The following is a 23,698-nucleotide window of genomic DNA, read 5'->3' as shown; positions in this document are numbered from 1 at the left end:
TTATGTTAATTGGAAAAACGCCATCTCTTCATGAATCCACCTCAGTTCTTTCTCCTCTTTGTGCGAACTTTCGTGAGTATGCTTTTTGTGTGCAGGCATTGCTAAAGAAGAGGAAAGTTTACAAACATCTCGGAAAGACTAATCTAAGAGCACAGTTGAGTGAGGCACTGCTTGTGAAACAGAGCAGGGGCTTAGGAACCCAGTACTGGTGTGAACAAACCTTGGCAGTCTGGCAGAAAAATCAGGCCTCAACACTGAACTGTCAAAAGCTAGCTGATTCTGTCAGAGATCAGAGGAAGAGAGGGAAGAGCAGAATGATCAATTCATGCTGGGCAACGACCATGACCAGTTTCCATAAGAAATGCTGAACAATTGACATGAGAAATCTAGTAACCCTGGAGAGCTACATTTGTAAGGCATTGGAAGAGTTTAATGTTGACATACAACATCCCTCTGAAGCCATTTATCTTTTTTTTTCTGATGTGATTTGGAAAACCTTTATTTCATCGGTCTGTGCCATCTCACAAATCCCTCCACTGGCTTCAACACAGCATTTGGAAAGGGAGCATTAAAGGTTACCACCAAATTGCCAGGAGATAAAAACTAAGGGATAATTCCCTTTGAATGTGGAAACAAGGGTGTTAGTGATTGCTCGTGATTCTGAGCCAATCCTTAGATTTTCATTCCAGTGTCTGATCCAGTTTAGGATGTATTCCAATAAACAGATCTGTCAGCTCAATAATGCTTAACAGCACACTGAGAATGATTGCTAATAAATTCCTGGCCTTGACAATGGAGACGTATCTGAGAAAGATGGAATCTTATTTTCATGCTTCCAGGTTTCTGGAGAACCACCATATCTATTAGAATTTGTTGTTCTAGTGCTTTTCATGTAAAAATGATTTTGTTGGCATTTTGTGTTTAAGGTGTAGCCGAAATCTAATAAGAAGCACAAAGTTCTCCTTTGAAACAATACAATGTAGCTATTTTTTCAGATTTTCAGATGAATGACCCTTTTGAAAATTTCCTGCAGTGACTCTGTATTTAAAAAAAAACAATTTTAGCTGTAAAATGATAGGCTTCTGGGGTGAATTAATTTATCTATCATTTATAATATTTGCACATGCCTTAGGTAACTGATGGATACTTTAAACAAACTCATTTGTATTTTTGTTGTATTTCAACCAGTACAAATGTACATTATGGTTGCTGTTGAAACACTAATATAATGTAATGAATTTAACTGAGCTAGCACAGAATTGTTTTTTTTTCTTTTTGTAAACAATTCTTTTTTTTGAGAGAATAAGCACAATACAATACACAAATTCATTATGAGAAAAATCTGGATGCCATCTTGCTATTTAAGGCCAAATAGGGTCATGCTGTAAGCTAAACATGCATAGTCATTAGTACAGTATATTTTATTTTAGAATTTGCATGGTCTCAATTATCTGGAAGCAGTGAATGCAAGAAAAGAGAAGGATGTAGCTATTAGTAACATACAGTACTATAAAGAAAGTAATTGAGTCTGGTACTAAAAGCATCACATGTGGAGAGGATTTATAGTATTTGAGCATCACTGTTTTTTGCTACACCAATTTTACAACAGACCCAAGGGTGAGTCCTCTTCCATTGCCCCTTTTTATCATAATTTTGGATATGAATTACTATAAGCCCCTATTATGGTGCTGTGATTTATTGGTCATTAAATTTGCAGGGATATTAAGATGAATATGAGATAAATGGAGACAAATCGACCCATCTTTGCCCAGTCCCAGAATGAATGCCAAAAGCATTTGTCTTATGTTACTGTTTTTATATATTGCTTTTAAAAATCGGAAATGCCATAAACATATTTCTTTGTGGAAAGATAGGGCCACATTTTCCTCTTAAGGACAGCCGTGAACCTTTTTTAGCAGTTGTGAAAAGTAATTCATACTTAATGGATTTGTTCTTAAAGTAGTCTAATGGTATTTTTGGTAGTCATCCAAAAGAACCAAAGGGAGCCACCACAGAATAACTCAAATTTAAATTTTAAAGATGGTGTATTTTTTCAAGGGCAGAGTTATCAGAAGTATTTTCTTTTATACTGAATATATGTGCGCACAGATCTACAGTATAGCCCAAGGGTACTCAGTTCCTGTCCTGAAGGGCAGGAGAGTCAACAGGATTTCTAGGCCTCTTTAAAACACCAGCAGCTGGAGAAGTTAATCTGGTTCAGATAAGCCAATAATGAGCTGGCACAGGTTGTTGAGCCCAGCTGGACTGAAAACCTAAAGGTATACCGATCTTCCAACATAAAGACTGAGAATCCCTGGTATAGAGTGCAGTATATTTCCTTGCCTTTTCCACATTGTTTGATTATGTTGTCTTCCTGCAATTGAATGAAATGCTAGTTCGTTATGGAGTGATCAGTGATCAGCAGTGAATTTGAACACATCTGTCAAACCTGTTCACAACAGGTAATCAGTCTGGTGCCTGGGGACTCTAGATCTATTAGCATTCAGGTAGAAGCTCTTAGAAACCGAAGATGCTCAATTACTAAATAGGAATTAAAATTCTATTTCCATTCTCTAAAATGTAAATACCCTTATTCCGCAATGATGAGTAGTTCTTAAACAGGCTTTAAAACGACTGCTCAAAGTCCATAGAAATAAAGGCAGTGTATGATAATGAAACATGGATTTTGATCATGATGCAAAAATCCAGGCTTGTCTGAAAAGGACTATGTTGTAAGCTGTACGTACATTGTTTTATAAGCTCCAGCTCAGCGGTGCTTTTGAATGAGATTTCCTGTATTTCTTTCTCTTTGTCGCTTCTTATAACATGCCGTATCTCAAGAAAAAAAGAATAGGCTCCATTCCCCTTTCCTTTGTCACAGAAATTCTGAAACGTATCATGCTGTTCTACAGTCCTTTTGAGTTCATTCATGCTACTACATGAATAGTGCATAAATACCAGGTTTAATTTTGGAAGAAATATACCTTAGGAAAAAATGTGAGTAGACTTCAATGAGAAAATAATATGTCTCATAATATGAGGGGTATTTTTTACTTTGGCCACATGCCTTTTAACCAGCCTTGCTTTCCTATTTTTCACCAGTAATGCGTATTGCAAAATGTCCTTCAGTGTTGCGTGTGCAATATTTCACATCCATTCTTATTAGCATCTGAACGTGCTTTGGTGCCTGTGTTTTTATGAAAGTGAAGCTGCAGAGCACTTCAGCATGCATTTCCTTAATTTACTTCTTCTTCAAGTGGCAAATGCCTTTTTATATATTATGCTGTGAGGTTAAGAGGTTTGACTATATTTTACATCTTTAGATGGCCACAGGGAACAATCTTCTTGATAATGGCCCAAAATCCAGAAAGAAAAAAAAAGTTCTTGGACTTAAAGTCAGGTCCTTGTGATTGATTCTGTTCCAGGGGAAAAGGAGACAGCTCGGTGGCACTGCAGTCAATTTAAATTTTAGTGCCTTCTGTCCTAGAAATTAAGTAGTTAAGTCCCAAATGTTTTGCACCATGACTCTGTCTCATTTATCTGCATTAACATCACATGTGTGGTCCTGTAATAACTGGGGCAATTTTATATTTAGCTGTGTACGCAAGCACCTTGAAACAGGACATGATGGAACCTGAAGTCAATGTCAAGGCAAGTCAGTGTCCCTCTATTATTTAATACACAGTGATTTAACTTTTCACTGATACAAGAGGGTTTAATTGCTTTAGGTCATGGCGTTTTGTACTGATTTTTGAAATTCGTACAGTACCAGTCAGGCTTTATTGATTCATTCAAACACTATGTTTAAACTTTTAGCACATGGATTACACCTCAAAGAATGTTCACATTGTTCTCACTTGTCTGCATATACAGTAACACTGCAACCACTTGAAATTTCTGAATCTGTGTGTTTAAGCTAGAAGAGAATATATTGAGTCTGTAGATGAAGTTGATTTATGTAGAGAAGATGTAGCACTAATGTGTATGATCACATGAATACAGTACATGTAAACTGTTTATCTAAGTATGTATAATAAGCTGTGACCATTATTGTACACTGTTTTTGCATAATGTCATTCTGATTCATCACATTACTTTGATGCATATGTGATCTTGTTAAAAAGAAATGAGCATTGACTGTTGTCTCTCAGTGTCCAGATATGGAAGAAAACAGATGGTTTCAAAGTCCTTTTTTAAATAAATTAAAGTAAATATATCATTGGACTTTGGAGGTTCAATATTATTTTTTAGAATGGTACCTATAATTTTGATACCTTTATTTGATCTGCTTATATGACATTTTAATTTCTTTATTTTGCAGAAGTACTATTTTTTAGGGAAACACTCTATTTTCAGTTATTACCAGTCTCTTTCATATTTGAGAAGACCATTTATGATGCCTTAAGAAGAGAAAAAAAAAAACATCCGGCATGAACAGCATTTATTATGCCTACAAGGTTCAACAAAGGATTCTAGTAACAAAAAAAAAGATAATGACTCTGTCAAAAATTGTCTGGTTTATAGTCTGCTACATAACAGATTACCTGTGTGGAGTTAATTAAGCAATAAAAAATCAAGAGTGCTTTTAGTGTCTGAACAGTTTACTAACTATCTCGATTTAATAAACAGCTACCATCCAGGTTCTCATATAATTTGAAATTGTATACACTGTGGACTTAGTCCTGATATTAATTGCTTCCGAAAGTATAAAATCAATATCAATTACAATAACAGTAGTCCGGGGGTATGAGTAGTGATCTAACAGGCTAATCCCCTATTTGAAAATCCATTTCCTCTAGGAAATGCTGACCCTCAGGAAATGTCAGTGTTTTCAACAGGTTCTAGAAATGAAGCTTATAGAATTAAAAGCTTCTCTTAAGTCCTGTTTAAAAATGAATAATTGCAATAATGTTCTCAAACGTAAGACAAAGGTATCGTAATGATAATGTAAAGTCGTATCAAATGAAATGTGCCATTCTTTTTTTTACGTCATTCTTCTCCTCTCTGCCTGGTAAATGTGCTGCAATTTCTCCATGGTTTAAAGCAGTGGCTTTTTGCATCATTTTATCGATAGAAAGATGGTTTAATAAATGCTCAGAAGGAAAAAGCAGGCAGAATGCACTCCACCAAAGCAATTGTTTTTGGTATTGGAATCAGATCCTATTTAGCTTAGCTGTATTTGTTTTCCCCTGATCTCCTTTAAGACACAGTACTTCCTTTTATTTCAGCATCAATGCACTTTTTGGCAGCGTTTTTACATTATGTTAGGAATGAATGCCTGCTTTTATTTGGCACAATTTGAATTACTTTAGATAAATCTTCCATGTCTTTGAATGGTTGTCTATGTATGTGCACAGATGCCATCCTTTGATGTATTTGTTGTTACGAAAACAAATTAGATTCATTTTTCCTCTGATATACACAGTTTGCTTCATCTTCATCCATCTTTACTCGCCATTCCTGACAATGAGACACAACAGTGTTTTTATTTGAACTTTTTGGTAAGCTTTGTCAAATGCAGACAATGATTTAGCCCCTTCTTGTTGCTATTTCTGGTGGCAACTGTGAGCTTGACAGATTCAGAAATCCTGGCATGAAGGGAGAATGGAAAACTATATTCAGAGACTTCAGCTTTTTATAGCAGAAGCAGTTTTGTTGCTATTTTTCTGTTGTACCAGAAATAGTTCTAAAGTACTGTCACAATCTCACTGCAAAAATGATCTTCTACTGACAGAGATGGCATTCAGGACATAAAATGGGTTACTTAGAAAGTAACCCATTGTGGTCATCCGTCCACAATGATGATATACAGTATAATAAGATAAATAAGCCTCCATTGCTAAGCAGTGAGAGAATTATTAACTTTAACTACTAATGTAGTATGTATTACCACCAGATGAGGGTTCAATATATTGTTCTTAATTTTACCCAACTCCTCTTTCTCCTCAGAGAAAATCATACTTTAAAATCACAGCAATCTGAGCTGGTTTATTCAAATGAACTTTCTGAAGAACAAAAAATGAGGATTTATACACCCAAGAAAGCTCTGCCAATCTGTATATAACAGCTCAAGAGTATCACCAGGGGGGCTCAGACAGTAACAGGCGCAGTATTGCTGGTGATCTCTAGACAAATGTCCCGTGGCAGGGAGGCAGTGTAACAGTAGAGGGATTTGTGTATAAATTCTATCCCAGAGGCAGATTCTTACAAAAAGTCCTGTATATTTATTAATAATCTCTCCCATCAAGAAGGCAAAGTCAATACAGGAGGTATTAGAAAATCCCTTCATGTACTGCCCGTGCCAAAAGGAAAAGTTGAAAGAAGGAGGAGGGGTGTTGAAGATGAAAGGTTTCTAAGTGAGTACAGTAAATTAGCTGTAAGTTGCAGACATGTAACATTTCCCAAATGTGGTTTGTAAATTAATTACATGGCCTGTGTCTTTGGGAAGTGGTGAGCGTGGTGATTAGCAGGAGGAAGTCAGTGAAGCGTTTGGACCACAGCTGTGGGTACTGCGGCGTTTCTTCTCTGAACAGATGTGAGACTCAACTTCAGGGACTTACTGGGGCTTTGTCGACAAGGGCCTGCAATTTTTTTTGTCAGACCCATTGTAGGCCCATGTCTAAACATTTTTAATAGTTGGGGGTCGCATCTCGGAAAGGCTAATTGAAATAAACTGTTAATCACTAGAACGACTACGGAACTGTTGTAGCATATATAAAGACACCTTGCAGACACACCGGCCCCCTAGGAATAGGACTGGATGGTCCTGCAAAGACACCGACCCTCCAGGACCAGCTGGACATTCCTGAAAAACATTTAATCTTTTCAGTACATTGTTAAAGTTACTTGATGGAAGCACTTTAAGCAGGTACATACACTATCTTCAAAAGACTACATGGATATTTTCAGTTACAAATTAAAAATGTTGTTGGTAATAATGAAACCATTATGTAGTATACTGTATGAAAGAATAACAAATGGTAAATACTACATTCTCAACTTTTTAGCTTATTGGTATTATTAATAATGTATTGCTTTTATATATCAGGATAATACGTCTTTAGCTCCTAGACAAAACAAATCCAGAAAAATAGGTTACTGTAGCTTTGACATAAAAGTGATTAAGGCTCCTATAGAAATGTGTGAACCTCTTTCTTATTGTGAACTTGCCCTAGTTTTTTGTTGACTGCGATATCAGGAGCGGGCATAAACTGTCACTCTGTTGCCAGCATTTCTTTGTCCCCTCACAAATGCACAGGCTGCAGGAACACAGCGGTCTTCTACCACTGTCTGTGGATAAAAGGCTTCCAGCCTGGCACCACTCTGGGCTAAGCACTGCTTGGCATGAGCTGTAAATTGGCCCCAGCCCATCTGACAGCGCAGGTGGGTTCATAGGAATATTGTGTCCTGTGCTGGAGGCTGTGGACCAACTTTGTGTCAACGTGTATGGAAACTGCTGTGGATATATTGTTTTTAATTTATCTTGCAATGACCTTGGGGAAAAACATAGGAAGCTGCTATTATGATAACTGATAATAGATAAGGTAACCCAACACAGGACACATTAGACCTAGCTTTCTTCTAAATGCCGATGATTTTCTTGGCTTATTGACATTTAAATGCATTAGTATGAGTTTACCAAAGTAAGATAGCAACGTATCCCGCTGTGAAATGCAACTCAGCGTGGTAATTAATTCTATTCTGTGTGCACAATGCAATGCTCACAGTAAGTTATTAGGCATGAGAGATTATTATTTTTTCTTCAAATTGAACTTAACATTCTTTGGCAGCAGGCATACACTTCCCTTCTCTTGCACAAAAGGAGCAAAATATTTGTCATTCAGAGTTGAAAAGCTCTGTTGCACAGGTATGTGAAAAATGAGTCTCCTGTTAATTAGCGAATTGTGTGTTATGTATTGGAATTTATGAAGTAATGCCAGCACCGGTAGATAATGTTCTGAATGTCTTTAAGAATGATAATGAGATAAATGTATAAAGGTAGACTAAGCAGTTGAAAGAATGAATTGCAGAAGCAGACTCATTTGAGCATAAAATTAGATTTTGTGAATTCCTTGTTACAGTACATGACAGTTGTAGAATGTCATGTGAAACAGTTGTAGGCAATGCACACTTTTAAAAGGGGGTGGTGTTAATGCAATATACTGTATTGTACCCAAGATATACTTGATATAAAAGTTGAAGGACAAAACATTATTTGATCATGATCAAGCATTTTGTTATAATGCATTCAAAGAAATTGCAATGCAATAAGGAGTTACAGTAAATGAGCTTAGCATAATTTAGAAGATGCATTGAATTTTTGTGGTGTTTCTGCACTTACAGTATAATAAATACAGTATGTATGAAGCAATGCAGGATTTGAAATCTTACTGATGTCAAAAAATAAAATTGAGTGAGAAATATCTGAAACCACATTTTGATTTTCATTACTGGAAACAATAGTCTAGCAGATTCTAAAGTTGTGTTTTAGCATTCAGATCAAACAGAAATAATTCAAAATGCTATATTTTCATATTTGATTTTTCTACCGTACAGCACAAACACAAGATGGTTCCTTCTATAATATCAATATTTCCATGTGAAAATATTCAATTGTTTTCAAAAAGATTACAAAAATAATGCCATTAATGTGGAAATCAATGTGCAGTGTATAGAAGTACACTAGAGATATACAGTACAGTATATATACTGTAGTCCATAAATTAATGGTTAAGACAATAATATGCTTTTTAGTAGGGTTTTGAAGTATTAATATCAACAGTGTTAATCTTGTAAGTCTCTTACTGTGGAAGAAAGACATGATCATAACAGATTGACAGAAAGACAGAAGGAAACATTGCACTCTAATGACATGACAAACTGTACTGGCAAGCTTTAAGTAATATATTGTACAGGCAATTGTCTTAAGAACACAGCTATCAAAATGAGAAATGAATGCACTTATCTGAAGCGGCCTTGCAAAACATTGTTACAAATTAATATTGTTATATTTGTTGTGGATGTGAAAAATGTACTAATATACATTTGCAAATAACTGAGTAATTCAAATTTGTGCTGATGTGTATGCCAGGGGAAATAATGCAACAACTTCCTGTTAAAATACTATAAGTATTCTAGTATTCTGTGAAATAGTTTTAATATAGTTCTCCCTAGTAATACTGAATAATTGTAGGGACAACTGCATAATTAGGCTGCATTAAAGATGATGTATCATGCAAATATTACCTTATGTTTTTTTTAAATCAACTTGTGATGATTTTGCAACTGTATCTAATGATTACTGTATATTCATATTGTACTGTATATCGTTTCTGTGGTGAGAATACCTTCGTATCTTGAATTAACTTTCGATATAATTTGCAGTGCTTTAAATATTTATTATTTAAATAACATTATTCACATAAATACTTAATTATTTTTTATTGCATATAGTTTGGATATAGATTTGGATCTTGGCAAATGTGTTTGGCAAAATTCAATAGAATACTCCCAGATCAGCTGTTCTGCACTAAAAAGCATTGGCACTTAATTCTGCCTGATGTTAAGGACTATTAATCTTAAAGATGAATATGTATATAAAATGGGCATGCCATAATAAAAGACCTTAACTTTTTTTTCTACCAAAAGAGGTTAATGCACATGTCTTTTATACATAGAAAATGTAATTATACTGTTCTCCTCTATAAAGATCTAATAAGAACCCATGACAGGTGAAATAGATAGATTAATTAGTCTGAATTGTAAACATACAGTACATTTGCAAAGAAAAAAAATCCTGTTTGTATTTTTGTGTAATTGCTTTGGGCAGGGAAAGGTAATTTCTGCAACTCTAACACATTTGTAGATAAGACCTTAGCAATCATTGGATCATTAATCTACTGTAGTACTGTAGCTTTGAAAAATGAAGATCTCAATGCTTCAGTGTGATGATCTTGAGGAACAGTAAGTCTTGCATATTGTGCAGACTGGATTTGTGTTCGTATTGTATGGATAGCAGGCCTTTAAGGTTCTTCAAATAAAAATGCACTAATAAAGAGGTATTATCCAGATTAAATTTAAATGCCTCAATTCCGGAATTTGTTTTAAGAATAACAGATACTACGTAACCTGTGACCTACTGTACCTATTTTGTTTGTTCTCTGTGTGTGGAATAGCCAATACAAACTTTTCTTCCAAATTTCAATCAAAGAGAGCTCCCATCTTCAGAAGACTAGCGTCTGTGATCTGATCCTTTTGTGTAGAAAATGCCTGCAACCCACAGGCCCTGGTTCATATTGTAGCTCAACTTCGGCTTACTGCATTGAACCGACTATTTTGTTAGTTAAAAGAAGTGAAGTTGTGTTCCGTCTTTCTTTTGTTGGTTTGCTGACGGGCCCAAGCTGCTTTTTAAACCTGAGGTGGACTTTCTTCAAAAGAGATCACCGCTTTCTTTGGATCAACCACCCACCTTCGCTTTAACACCACTTTTACATGATTGGGTTTTCTCCAAGTGACACTGCCCCTGCACATTGCTTGTGTTCTTCTTGGTTTGATCTAGATATGAGAATGACCTTCAGTTCACTGAAATTGTATGAAAGAAAATATCTCTTTTCGACTTTGGAGAGGATCATAGGAGGTGTACAATATTCTCCTCCATACATTGCCCTCTTACCTGGGGATTTACTAACAGCCCAGTCCTTTATTTTTATAGACTGGCGGCACACCGGTTGATGTAGGTCCCAGAACATATTAGTGTTTTCAATTGCAGTATGAAGCAGTGAAAACTATAAAATAAGTGATCATGCTTTCACCGGACGCAAAACCTGGCAAGAGGTGGCTTCCTGGGAATCAGGCTGAGAAACATGAAAATGTGACACAAATTCCCAACTCCTTCGTTGTGACATTACAGACAGAAATCTGGAAAGACAAACATCCAGCAGTGGAATCTGAATTTATATGCAACATGTTAGAATCTGATATGTTTTAACTTTCTCATACTTTATATCATATATTTATATTTGACTGTGGCTCCAGCAATGAGCCTGTGCCTTCTGGTTTATGTTCTACAGTAACTGAGCTCTCAATTTCTTAATTGAACTCTTCAGTGGCTTAATTAAAATGTGTCTAATTTTACCCTCTTTTAATTTTATAAAGCTGAATATTTTACTTCTGAAAACATATGTTTAACTTACAGCTCCTTCTGTGTAAGAGCTAAAAAATAATTTCTGTTCCCTGATTAGGAAAATTATTAGTTGAATTAAGGGTTCAATGAAGTAATTAAAAACTCAGCTGGAATGGAAACTGGAAGACATGGGGGCACGGTGAGACTGTGGCTGGAGATTCATGCCGTGAGTCATTGGTAATTTTTACAGTAATTTAGATTACACAAGAAATACTATTCATATGACATGTTTAAGCTTGAAAGCCACTGATACACACTTGATATTGAATTATGCATGTAAAAGATCACCCTCTGAAATCACAAGGTGATATTTATATACATTTATATACACATATTTTCAATATTTTTTAATGAAAATATGTATTTTTATTATTAGTTTGTCTATGGAGCATTCTTCAATTATGTCTCAAATATTGAATAATATTCCATGAACGAAACACAGGCCAAGCAGGTCTGTTCCTCTTTTTACTTCCCATTGGACTTTTGTATCCACACTGAGTTTTTAACTGTTTTCCGCACAGTTGTAGCATTGCAGAACGTATATTCCAGAGGTTGTACTCAGACATTTTCCTTTTAAAATGTTCATATTGAGAACCAATTGTTCAGACTTCTATTTCAAAGGCTCAAACAAACCTGAAGTCCTCAAGTGATGTAAATGACCCTCAAATTCAAGGACTTCTTGAAAGAAATATTGACAGCAGACAAGTGAAACTGAATGGGGCCATAATAATTTGTTTCACCACACTACACAACATTTATTATTTTGCATGCTTCTTTGAACTGCAGTAGAGTCTCCTGAAGATGTGAATTCACACATGCATGAGTTAAGCGAGTAAGGAGGAATGTCAAGCTGAGTATAGCATTCACACATCATCAAAAGGACTACTTCAGAGAAGACTGTGGCTTGAGGAAGGACATGTATTCTTGCTTACTCTTGGCAAGTGAACTGACAGACAGATTGAGGTGGCACAATTGCAAGAACAGATTACCCTCACCTTTGCATGCTTTCAGCATCTCTACTACTGTATGTGCTATTTTTACTGTATTTACTCTGCTTCTTTTATTAATTGTGGAACATAAATTATGTAAATTGTATCAAAGACTTTTTTCCAAACAGAAAATTTCTTCCAGGTTTAATTAAAACCAGCTAACAATGGTTTTACTTTTCCCTGTGATATAGGCCACATTATGATTCAGTCAGAGTCACCTATCAGTGTACACTATTAAATTTTTACAGTGTATTTGGAAAATTAAATTACTTATGTGGTCTGACCTAAATAATTAAATTAAAGTGAAAAAAAATATCTTTTGTTGGGGTCCACTTTGACCCGGTTGTGAGGGTCAAAACAGCCCACCGTACTCAAGCATGCAGTTCAATTATGACTGGTCAAAGTGTCAAAAAGTGGAGTGTGACAGAGACAGTCACCTCATCACCTTGTAGCTGTGCCTCCAATGACAGAAATATTTTGGAGGGAATTTTATGGTATTTGGCTTTCGTGTTTCTTGATTCGCCTCACTAAATTGTGTTGACTTTTTTGTGCTCAGGAAGGTTGGCGGCATTGTGGACTATTGTGAACCGTCTTCATTCTGACGGCCCTACAATTGTTATTTCTGCAGCATTGAAGCCCGTGCCTTAGAATAATGTCTGTGTGTATGACACACGAGTGAGCACTGTAATTGAACCCTGTGTCATACTAAGAAAAACTGCTAAAGCATCAGTCTGATGTCAAAAGGTCAAAACTACCTGTGTAATGATTTGGTGAAACCTTGACTCCTCTGTAAAAAAAAAACAACCTTTGACTCCACTGTCCCTTAATTGCTAAGAAAATCTGATTCCAGACTAATCTTTGAACACGAAAATGATAAAAACCTGAACATGTGCTGATACAGTATGTTATTAGTTTAGAGAATTCATCACGTAGCATAAAGATACTGTATACCTGTTGATGACCTGTACCCTAACCTTTCACAAGCAGATCTTCTATAATAAGCTAACTGCAGTGCAACAAAGGGAAAAAGAGTTTGTGATGCTTAATGACAGATAGATCAGCTTCTTTTCTACCCCATTTACTGTATATCAGTCCTGGTCTAAATGTAAGTATTGCTAATGCTATTAATCGCCTGTTACCCTTCTGTGTAACATGTAAAAGACAGCATTATGTATGAATAAGAAGACATCAGCAAAATTATAATAATGACACAGAGGCCCTCATTTTCTGGTAACTTGCAGCACACACAATAACTCATACTGTACATTTAATTTGCAATGTAAAACATGCCAAATGTATAATATGTTTAACCAAGTCTGTGGCAACCCCTTGTGAAAGAGTTAAAAGGAAATACTGCCAACTTACCACTGCATGCTAAATGATAAAAAGAGGCAGTGCTAATTAGTGCATTTCTACTCCCCGCAACAGAATAAAACACCAGAGATTAATTAGCTTTCTTTGTAATGTGGAAAAAGAACAGGAAACATACTTAGCTGAGAAATTGATTGATATCGAAAATAAAATCACAAACCAAAATGAGCTTCAGCTTGCATTTCCTCTTTTATTTAGTCTGTGGATTCATTTTTCCTTTCTTCCCCAATGGGTAGAACACTTTTCATTTGTAAATGAAAAAAAAAAATCATTCAATGTAATTAATTTAAAGTATTAAAGCATTTTAATATGTGTTTGTATTTTAAAAAAGCAGTTCCCCCATTGTGTGATTTAAGACAAGAATTCTAATATATAATAAGCCTTGTAATACACTTACAAGAGGATGTTGAAAAAGCAATGTAAATTATTCCAGGATCCTGAGAGAAGCAGTTCGTGTTTATTAAATTTGTTCAAGTGCTTCTGAGCTATACACATATTATCCTCTTAACAGTCAAATTAGTATATACTCGAGCAATTACTTAATGTACTATAATGAGATTCCCCATGAAACAGCGGGATTAATTTATTTTAATGTGCTTTCTTCCCTTGAGTTTATGCATTAGGGCCCTAGGATTTCAGGGCCCATTGTTACTCAGTCATAACTAATATATTTTGTTTCTATTTATTTCTGTCAGTAGGTGTTTAATACGTTAAAATTGCAATCACTCCCCAAACTGAATTGTAGAAGAGCCATGAGTGGCTTTCATGACCTTGGAAAGTATTCTGCGCTGAAGTCTGTGATCTAGATGGAAGAGTCACTGGTTCAATGTGCTTTTCTCAGTTGACAGTTATTTCAGATTATTTGTATTATTTACAATAATTATAATTACCTTTTTATATTTATTTACATATTTTTACATGCCCTTCCCCTTTGTTGTTTTATTTTAGGCAGTTTTAAAAACATGACCATTTGTTATTCTAATAATTTGATAGACAGGGAAATCATTGCTAACTTATTGTAGAATAACCTTCTACAATACAATGCCCGTTAAATGTTGACAAAAAGGCTAATAGAGCCATAGCAAATTTGTTGACTCATAAATGAACAAATTAAGGTGATTATAAATTATTATATACAGTACTGTATAACTTAAAAAGAACACAGTAAAAATACTAATACACTTAACATTCCAATATTTTATATTCATGTTATTCATACAATATACTTAATTTTTTAATATTGGTAGTTCCCTCCCCACAAAATTACAAAGAGATGCAGAAAATTTTCAAAGATATTTTGGTACCTGATGGTGTTTGTAAGCTACAGGCACATATAATTTAAGTTTATAAGGTGCCCAACAGCAGAAAAACAACTTGGTGTCTTGATTCGAGCACAATCGTTAGCTGGAAAGTCAGCCTTGATCACTGTGTGGTCATAGACTAATTCAAGCCAATGTGAATATTCTTACAATAATTACAGTATACAGTACCAGGCCAGGCAGGGACAATCAGTACTATGTTTGGTGTTTTTTTTTCTGTATTTTTTGCTTGCAAAGTCTTCTGATAGCACTCTGAGGTGAGATTGCTCCAAGGAATATATGTGACGTTACCAGGGGTGTACATTTACATTTTTCCTAGCATTGCTATACAGTCTTAGTACAATTCTTCCTTTTTGTTTGTGCAGTGCTGTCCACAGTTGACCTATTTGTTCCGCAGTCTAGCTTACTACAAATGTAAAACATCTCAGCACTTTTTTCTTTTTAAAATAAGTATAGAGCTTAAGCATTCCGACATTATGACTGAAAAAGCCTGCAATGTCTCTTGCTTGGGAGTGAAATGCTGTATATTTATGTTCTGTTAGCCCCATTCCTCCATGCAGTGCTTGGTTAATGTAAACAGATACTTTTCACTCATGATCACCATCATAAGTTAATAACCGAGATCTCATTTGTTCTGAAGTCAGTTAGCAAATGAAAGCACTTAGAAAAGACAATGGAATCTGATTTACACAGAAACATTGTGAATGTGAAGCAGTCATTCATCAGAGCTAGCTGCACATTGGCAATGTAGTTATTAATGTAATTGTCATGTTTGATTTCAGGCTAACTACACGAGTTCTAAAATAAGAGGGCTAGATTCAATGAAGAGACAAAATGGGATAACTAATACCCTATTGTTCTTTTTTCTTCTTTTTTGAAGATGCATAATCCATGAATCTGTGAAAAGTGAAAGACACTTGTTTTCTGGGGAGAGTTGTTGCTTTTCTTGGTAACAGTTAAAAATGACTCTCAGGAGTCCCAAAATATAAAACATTATGAAATTTTAAATGGTAATAATTAACTTACAATTGATATATCCTAGTGTTTCTCTTTAGAAAAACAGATAGTACACTCACTTAAAATAAGTGTTTGAAGAAAAGTTGACTACATTACTTACTCTATTACTGTATAGAGTCTAGAAGGAGAATTAAATAGCAGCAGCCCTATCTCAGTTTGCATTCTACATTTAATATGCCCTTATAGTGATGGGGCAGAACATGGAAAACTTTCATTTGTCCAAAAGATACCTTTAAAAGTTTTTTTTTCTTTAGAATAAAGATAAAAGAAGATGAAAAGGTGGAAGAATGAGATACTGCTGTAATGGTATAGACATCTTTGGTACATCATGGTCCATTAAGATGTGGAATTTCAAAGCCACTCTTTGTATTTAGAGTGCTTGTTATGAAAAGCATGGTGCTGTACATCCCTTGTTATTTACTTAGCAAATCCAATGCAGTTTCTAAAGTACACATTGAAGTGTGCTGATCCAGTCTACAGGCCATACTATACTTATGACAAACCCCTGCTGAGCATTCAAGTCTGCTTTACATATGATAAAATACATTTAATGTATTTTGTTTTACAGGAGGGATATTTGAACAAACGGAGGGTTCTCCTGGCCCAGTTGTAAGCGCAGAGGAACAAGCCTTTAAATTTGCTGTTAATAATATTAACAGAAATAGAACATTGTTACCTAATACCACCTTAACATATGACATTCAAAGGATAAATATCTATGATAGTTTTGAAGCCTCAAGAAAAGGTAAGTAGCTGATTGTGTACGTGTGTGAAGGATGCAATATTGGGAAGTACTGTAGATGGACGGGAATGACCATTGTCAGGAGATTGTTTAGCTCTGGATGTGGTATGGTGTAATTCCAGGCATGGGTTTATACAGATTACAGCAATATATGACAAAAGGTGAAGGTGAAAAAATTCCCCAAGATGTACAGTATGAAGTACAGCAAAGAATTAGAGAACACACATTATTGTAACTATACAAGAATACAAGAAAAATCAATAAAACTAGTATCTGCAATATTTACTTATTTCATTATTTTATATTACATTTTATCCTTTATGCTGTCTGGGGAAATGTTAGTGTTAAAATTTTAAAACAATAACTCACAGATCACTGCATGGTTTACTTTATAACATAACATGTTTCTAATGGACTATGAATGTCCCTGAAAGATGGCTTACAGCAATAATAGGAACAGAGCCATAACTGTTACTTCAAGTCTTAAAAAGAAAGATAGGCTACTTGTTCATTTTCTTCTTATAAGCAAACAAGGACAGTTCATTTATTTATTTTGAATTGTGTGTTTATTGAAAGTGATGGTTTTGCTGCCAGCATAAGAATTATTTTTTCTACTCAAGATGCATGTCTGTGTTCATTGGCAACTTTCTCTGCATCTTCCTTGGTCTTTACTTGGATTAAATGCAGAATGACTGGTACAGATGAACTCCAATGCGTACTAATTTGATGAAAACCTCCTTCCCATCTTAAAACATGTTTTTGCTTTGCACGTGGATACAGATGTGTCCAGAATGGGATTTTCTCTGAAATTATATTTGCTACTGCTGAAGCAAAACAGCTTTTATTAACCGGTTTATGTGAAAAGAAATGTGTTGCAGCAAGGATGAAGAGAAAACATGAAAAACCATTTGTGAAACCAGTTATGTTGATGAGTAAGTGAGTAAGTATGCGGGATAACCATCAACAATATACTGTATACTGTCACGAAAACTGGAGAAACCAACACTCAGCTTTAAATACTAACAAGTGTATTGCTCATATTTTTAACATTTGCTTTAATATTTGCATTTTAACACTACATACTGCGGCCTTTGCTGCTTGTGCATATGTCTTATGCAAGGCAGCAAACAATAGCGTGCAGTGTAGTGGATCTGGATTGTTTCCTCCAATGGTGCATGCCAAGAATGTATTAATCTGCACTGATTTTTGTCTTTCTTTTAGCCTGTGATCAGCTGTCTTTAGGCGTAGTTGCAATATTTGGCCCATCACATAGTTCTTCGTCAAATGCTGTTCAGTCCATTTGTAACGCCCTGGAAGTGCCACATATACAAGTAAGATGGAAGCACCACCCAATGGACAACAGGGATACATTCTATGCCAACTTGTACCCTGACTATTCCTCCCTTAGTTATGCCATTCTGGACCTTGTACAGTTTCTGAAGTGGAAGACTGCAACCGTTGTATACGATGATAGCACAGGTAAGGGTCACTGCTGTGTTTGTACAATAATTTTAAACTGTACAATAGCTCACTCGTGAATTTACAGCTTGCAATTCACATTTTCAAATGCACCACCTACTTTGCATTATAATATGACATACGCAGAAGGAATACAGATATGTTGCAGTATTGCTGCATAATGAAAATGACAGTAAAAAAGCCTTTACTGCCCTGGTACAGTGACTATCAAATCTTATTGCTGAGTTTTCAAGGTTATGAGTAATGTTCATGCTGTATATTAAGAGCTTTATGTGGTTACCATTAGTTACAAGAAAAGCCACTTTTTATACACAGCCTTAAAAACATTAATCTGCAATGTCTTGTAAAGAGATAGGATCTTTAATTAAATTAGAAATGTAATTTTTTCTGGAGTAGAGAAGTTAGAAAAGAAAAACTGCACAATAGTATTTGAATATAGTGAAACCACATGGTTTGATTATGTTGTGCTAAGTTAGCATTAGCTCTCTGACATTTGTTCCCTTAAGGTCTTATTAGACTACAGGAACTGATAATGGCCCCCTCCAGGTACAACATCAGGTTGAAAATCCGGCAGCTGCCTCTAGATACAGATGATACTAGGCCACTGCTTAAAGAGATGAAGAGAGGAAGAGAGTTTCGGATCATCTTTGACTGCAGCCATACTATGGCGGCTCAGATTCTGAAGCAGGTGAGTTTTAATCTTCATGAGGAGTGAATTGCAGTGATGGCACGACAATGAAATAGTGACACATTATTATCTTGCTACAAACCTCGCAATGTGGTGATGCGTTCCTTTTTAAAATTACAATAATAAGAACATGAGCAACAATAATAATTTGTATACTGTACAGTATGTGCGCGGGGCCTTTGATAGATATAATTATTCATAATAATCCCCTTAGAATTCATGGCCTTTGTGTGTGAGATTCACCATGACTTCTGGCCCTCGCTGTGTGCTTGCTCTCAGCACACTGAGCACTCTGGCTGCAGGGGTGGTTGTCACAGTCAAAATGCAGCAGCAATCTGCAGTGCCATAATTAACAACCAAAGAATGTGGGTAACAGCTTAGAATATGTGTTACACATCTTTGCCAAGTAATTCTCTTTGCTGTTCTTTGTGTTAATCGTTTTTTGTTTTGAACTTTAAAGGGTTATCATTTGTATAGTAGAAGAATAATTTCTTCAGCATGTCAGTGTTCTGGGGTGTGGCAGAGAGACCACAGCCTCTTCCATCAATTAAATAAATAGCTGACCTGAACGTTCCCTGGAGCTCTCTGACTGGCCCGTTGACTGGCATGAAAATAGTCTTTTCTCTTCTTTCTTATTGCACAGGGAATCAGTCAGTCAACCACTCAAGGGAGAAGCCTTAAGCTGCATAATGCTGAGCCTGTCTTCCAGTCTCATTCAATTTGGCCTCCACTATATAGAACCATGAATTCCTTATACAGTATGTGCCTTAGTACTGTTCTTTATGCTTAATAGGACGCTGATTTTGTAGATCCGGTAATGGATGACATAAGCGATATATACTGTAAGTACATGCGTGTCCCAGTATTTTGAAAAAGATTATGGCATCCAGTCTTAGAGAAGCCCGTTTTTTCAGGTGACCTGCCACTAGAGGCCACTTCAGACCTTTACTATACTGTATGTACATATACATATGTACGTATATGTACAGATGGGTGGTGGCTAGTTAAATAATTAAATGTTCAGTGAAGGCTTTAGGTCACATTCTCTCTCGATGGTCAATTAGCAATGTTTGGTATATTAAGGGCTTTTCACACTGGTAGCGGTGGCTGGGTTGTTCTAGTAGCTGATGGTGTGTATGGTTGTGGAGCATCTCATGAATAGTCTACAACAGCTCGTTTTGAGTCATGCTGGATTTGTAATTCGTTCAGAGATCTTGACTGTCCTGACTTTGGTTGGGGCCTGTCACAAACATGTCCCCCTAGTGTTTTTGAGAATGGGGTATCAGTTCACATCCTACAGAAGCAAACTGCAAGATGGAAATTAGGGAGGAGAATATGATATGTAAGACAAAGAGAATAGGAACTGTGTAAACTGCTTTCAGCGCAAGCCCCTTCTGGAAATTTTAACATTAAAACAATAATGAAGGACTCCACTAAGATCATGGTGTAGGCAATCATTCAAAAGGCTCTGGAGACAGTATCCATCCTCCACCCTATAATTCTTCACCAATTGACAACAGAGGTCTGTACTTTTCCATATGGTTCTTCTGTGCAAGTTTATGTATTGAGTTACAAGTACATCTTTTGATTCTGAAAGGCTGGCCTTTTCGAATGGGCAATCTCTCAGATTTCAGAGCTGTTTTTATGACTGAGATGGTTTATAACTATTTACTTTTAAAGTAAACTTTTATTTAGCTACAAATAGTGGATAATTACACAAAACCCCAGGCAAAATCCTAAAAAAGAGAAAAGCCCAGGATCAAATTCATAAATGCACATGTAGCTGTCAAAGGATTAAGCAAAATACATTTTTATTAATATTTTCCATTGGAAAGTCTAATGAGGGAGGGAAGCTGAATTGAAGCTAAATTAACTTAAGATTTAAAAATACTAATTATTGCCTTGCTCAGATCTCACCCAGGGTCAAAGACAGGTTAATGTAAATGTATGGAAAAAAGTAACTGTGCAGGCAATGGAATGCAGAACCACTCAGAATAATTGTAAACATAAATTCACTATATTGGACTACTTACTGTAGCAAGAGAGGGTGAGTCAAATTCAAATAAAAGCTTGCACTTATTACACAGCTTGCTTAGTGATGACTTGATTGTTATTGACATGAAAGTTTTAGCCCAATTTCTAAATTACCACTGGGCTTTAAGTGTTAGTGTGGAGGAGGGGTAAAGTGAAATGTTTTTTTTTTTAATACATGCCCTCTTTAATAACCTAAATAAACAGTGGATACTGACTCCTCTGGAACATTAAAATTGGGAAACTACTGTTGGACACACCACCTACAGTATTTACATAAACTTGCATATTCTTTGCAACAGATGGTACAATAAAAACGAAATATCGCTACCATGGGAGCAAAACTATTTGAATGTAGATTGAATAAAACAATAGAGGTTAGAAGATTACTCCAGGCATGGAATAAAAAGACTATATTACAGAGCGATGAAAGTCATCACATGGAAAAAAAGTACATTACACAATTGCACAAGCTTTAACAGTCTATTGTATAGTGATTTTTTAAAATATGTATTTGGTTTGTGGTATTAATGAGACAAAACCAGTGATTTGTGTTTTGGAGAAAAAAACAACACCACAAAAAAGCACCAAAGTCTCTTCTGCTTGCTTATTGATATCTAGTCCCGGTAGTGACCATTTCATTTTTTATCTTGTCCTTCTTTTAGGCACTGGCAATGGGTATGATGACAGAATACTACCACTACATCTTTACAACTCTGGTAATGTATTAATGAAGCTGTTCACTTCTTTAGGTAAAGCAAGATGCAATTTGCTCTTGTCTTGCATTGATGAATGGACTTTGATTGTAAATAGTTCTGGATCCCATCCATTATATCAATTTCTTATTACAACACTGGAGCCTAATACAATTTCCGATATCTTTGTGTAAATACTTCCATTCTCGTTTAACTTAATGAGGTCTTTGATGGCGGAATACAATGGACCCTGAAATCTGTGCAGTCTTTTTAATCAGCTGTCCCATCCAAACAATTTTTTTAAACTAAAAATCTCACCATTCAGTGATGTATAACTATGAACATGCAAATGCATACCCCCAAGAGTCCTTGGATTAAATTACATGTTGATTTCACAGTTATGGTTCCAGTTCCAAAGTCAACGTCCACATTGTCATGAGGTATAATAAGGAATCAGATGCTGTAATCATTTTTGTTTATTCCAGAAACATGGAGCACCTGGTTGAACACATTTTGTAAAGCAATTGGGAACAGATTTTAAAACAATTTGTTTCCTCCAATTAATGAGTGCTAATAAAATACTGATAGATAAAGCTTTGGCAATCTGGTGATAATAGCAACATTTAAATATGTAGCCAATAGTGGCAGTTGACATTTCATTTTCTTCTCAAACCCCAACCGGAGAATTCTGCTTTCCATGTCAGTGTCATACCAGTGTTCTAAATCCATTTTTAATGCAGCTACCATTATTTAAAATGTCAATTTGGATATGAGAATTGCATTACAAATTCTCATCACCTCAAAATGTCAGATTTACTGCCATTCATTATTTTTCCTTTTGACATTAGATCACATATGAACAATATAAACTTAAAAAAAAAAAACAAAAGTGCTGGACAGAGAGCTGTTTTAATATGATTCATTTTGAATGCTCAATTCTTAGCCTAGTCTGATAGTTTCATACACAGTACTTTAGAGTGTATGTAGCTCTCTCCTTCTTACAGTGCTAGGCCTCCAAATATAGGATTCTTAGGCATCCGACAGTAATTTAATCTAGCTTTAAGTGTCATACTGTATATAAAGCTTCAGGCTAGGGCAGCACCTCAGGGCAGGTTTGCTACTGCATCCTCCCCTCCCCCGAAGTTGTTCTGCTTTTTATTTTGTTAGGTTTTTACTTGCATCCTCCGTATCACATAAATTTATATCATATATTCCTGTCAGCCCGTAGGAGAACAGCAGGAAACACTGGAGCCAAAGAGATTGCATTGAGGCAAAAGGACATCAAGGATAACTAATAACATCTCACGCTTGTACTGGAGTAGAAATGCATTATCCTGCAAGTTAACTGCATTACATACTACTGTTGAAGTAAACCTAGAGATCTATATACACATATAATCCCCTTTTATCAGGGCAGCAGAAAATGCTTGTATATATTTGCTTTTTCATTATAGACCTAAAGCATTTATTAAAGTAATCGTGTTGAGCAAATTAAAAGGTTTTTAGAGTTGACAATGCTGAGTGCTATGTAAAATGAAAAGCATGTTGTTTTCTCTGTGTGAAATCTACCCCAAATGTTGGTTAAATTTGCAAAAATGAAAGATGTAAAAATCCTGTTTAAAAATAGTATAACCAATGCAGAAATGGACAGAGACATACTGTATACTGTAGTACAGTTCTTTACAGTGCATACAGTGAGATAAACAGTCTAACATGAGCGAGGGTCTTTAGCATAGTTTCATCAAAGAATGTTCATTAGCAAAAATATGATACACCACTATAATGACCTTTAAAAGATTCCATTTTAAGTCTTCACCATCAGGATTTTGTTCTGCATTCCTTTACACGAAATGGCTCTTGTAGAAGTGTTCATCCTTATATTGCTTCTGTGTTAATGGTATTATTTTATCATCTACAAAGAAATTGACCAAGTTATCAGAGCATGAAAAAGTCAACAGCAAAGAGTTGGAGGGTAATTGCTGCCTTGTCTTTTGAAATTACACTGTCATTGCTTTCCCTCTGCACCTACAGGGTTATCTTTCAGAACTTGTAGAACAAATACCAAAGTGACATGCACTTGTTATACTCTTACAAAGGGCATTTGGCATGTTGTATTTTTGCACTAGGTTTCTGCGTAAAGCTGAATCATTGCTAAAAACAACAAACTTTCATCTCCTTGCCTTAC

At 35.6% G+C, this 23,698-nt stretch overlaps 1 protein-coding gene across 1 annotated transcript in view; it reads left to right on the top strand.

Moving 5' to 3' along the window:
- Positions 1 to 23,698, top strand: part of LOC148820470 (glutamate receptor ionotropic, kainate 3) — a 116,688-nt gene that overhangs the window by 41,005 nt on the left and 51,985 nt on the right. The window contains exons 2-5 of the mRNA XM_088932081.1: positions 16,447 to 16,623; positions 17,842 to 18,099; positions 18,606 to 18,787; positions 21,484 to 21,537. Coding sequence (XP_088788207.1) covers positions 16,447 to 16,623; positions 17,842 to 18,099; positions 18,606 to 18,787; positions 21,484 to 21,537 — 671 coding nt within the window. The remainder of the gene's footprint in view (positions 1 to 16,446; positions 16,624 to 17,841; positions 18,100 to 18,605; positions 18,788 to 21,483; positions 21,538 to 23,698) is intronic.

Source organism: Atractosteus spatula, chromosome 14, assembly GCF_055471065.1.
Source record: "Atractosteus spatula isolate fAtrSpa1 chromosome 14, fAtrSpa1.hap1, whole genome shotgun sequence".
Classification (NCBI taxonomy): Eukaryota; Metazoa; Chordata; class Actinopteri; order Semionotiformes; family Lepisosteidae; genus Atractosteus; species Atractosteus spatula.
This window is presented reverse-complemented; position numbering and strand designations above follow the sequence as displayed.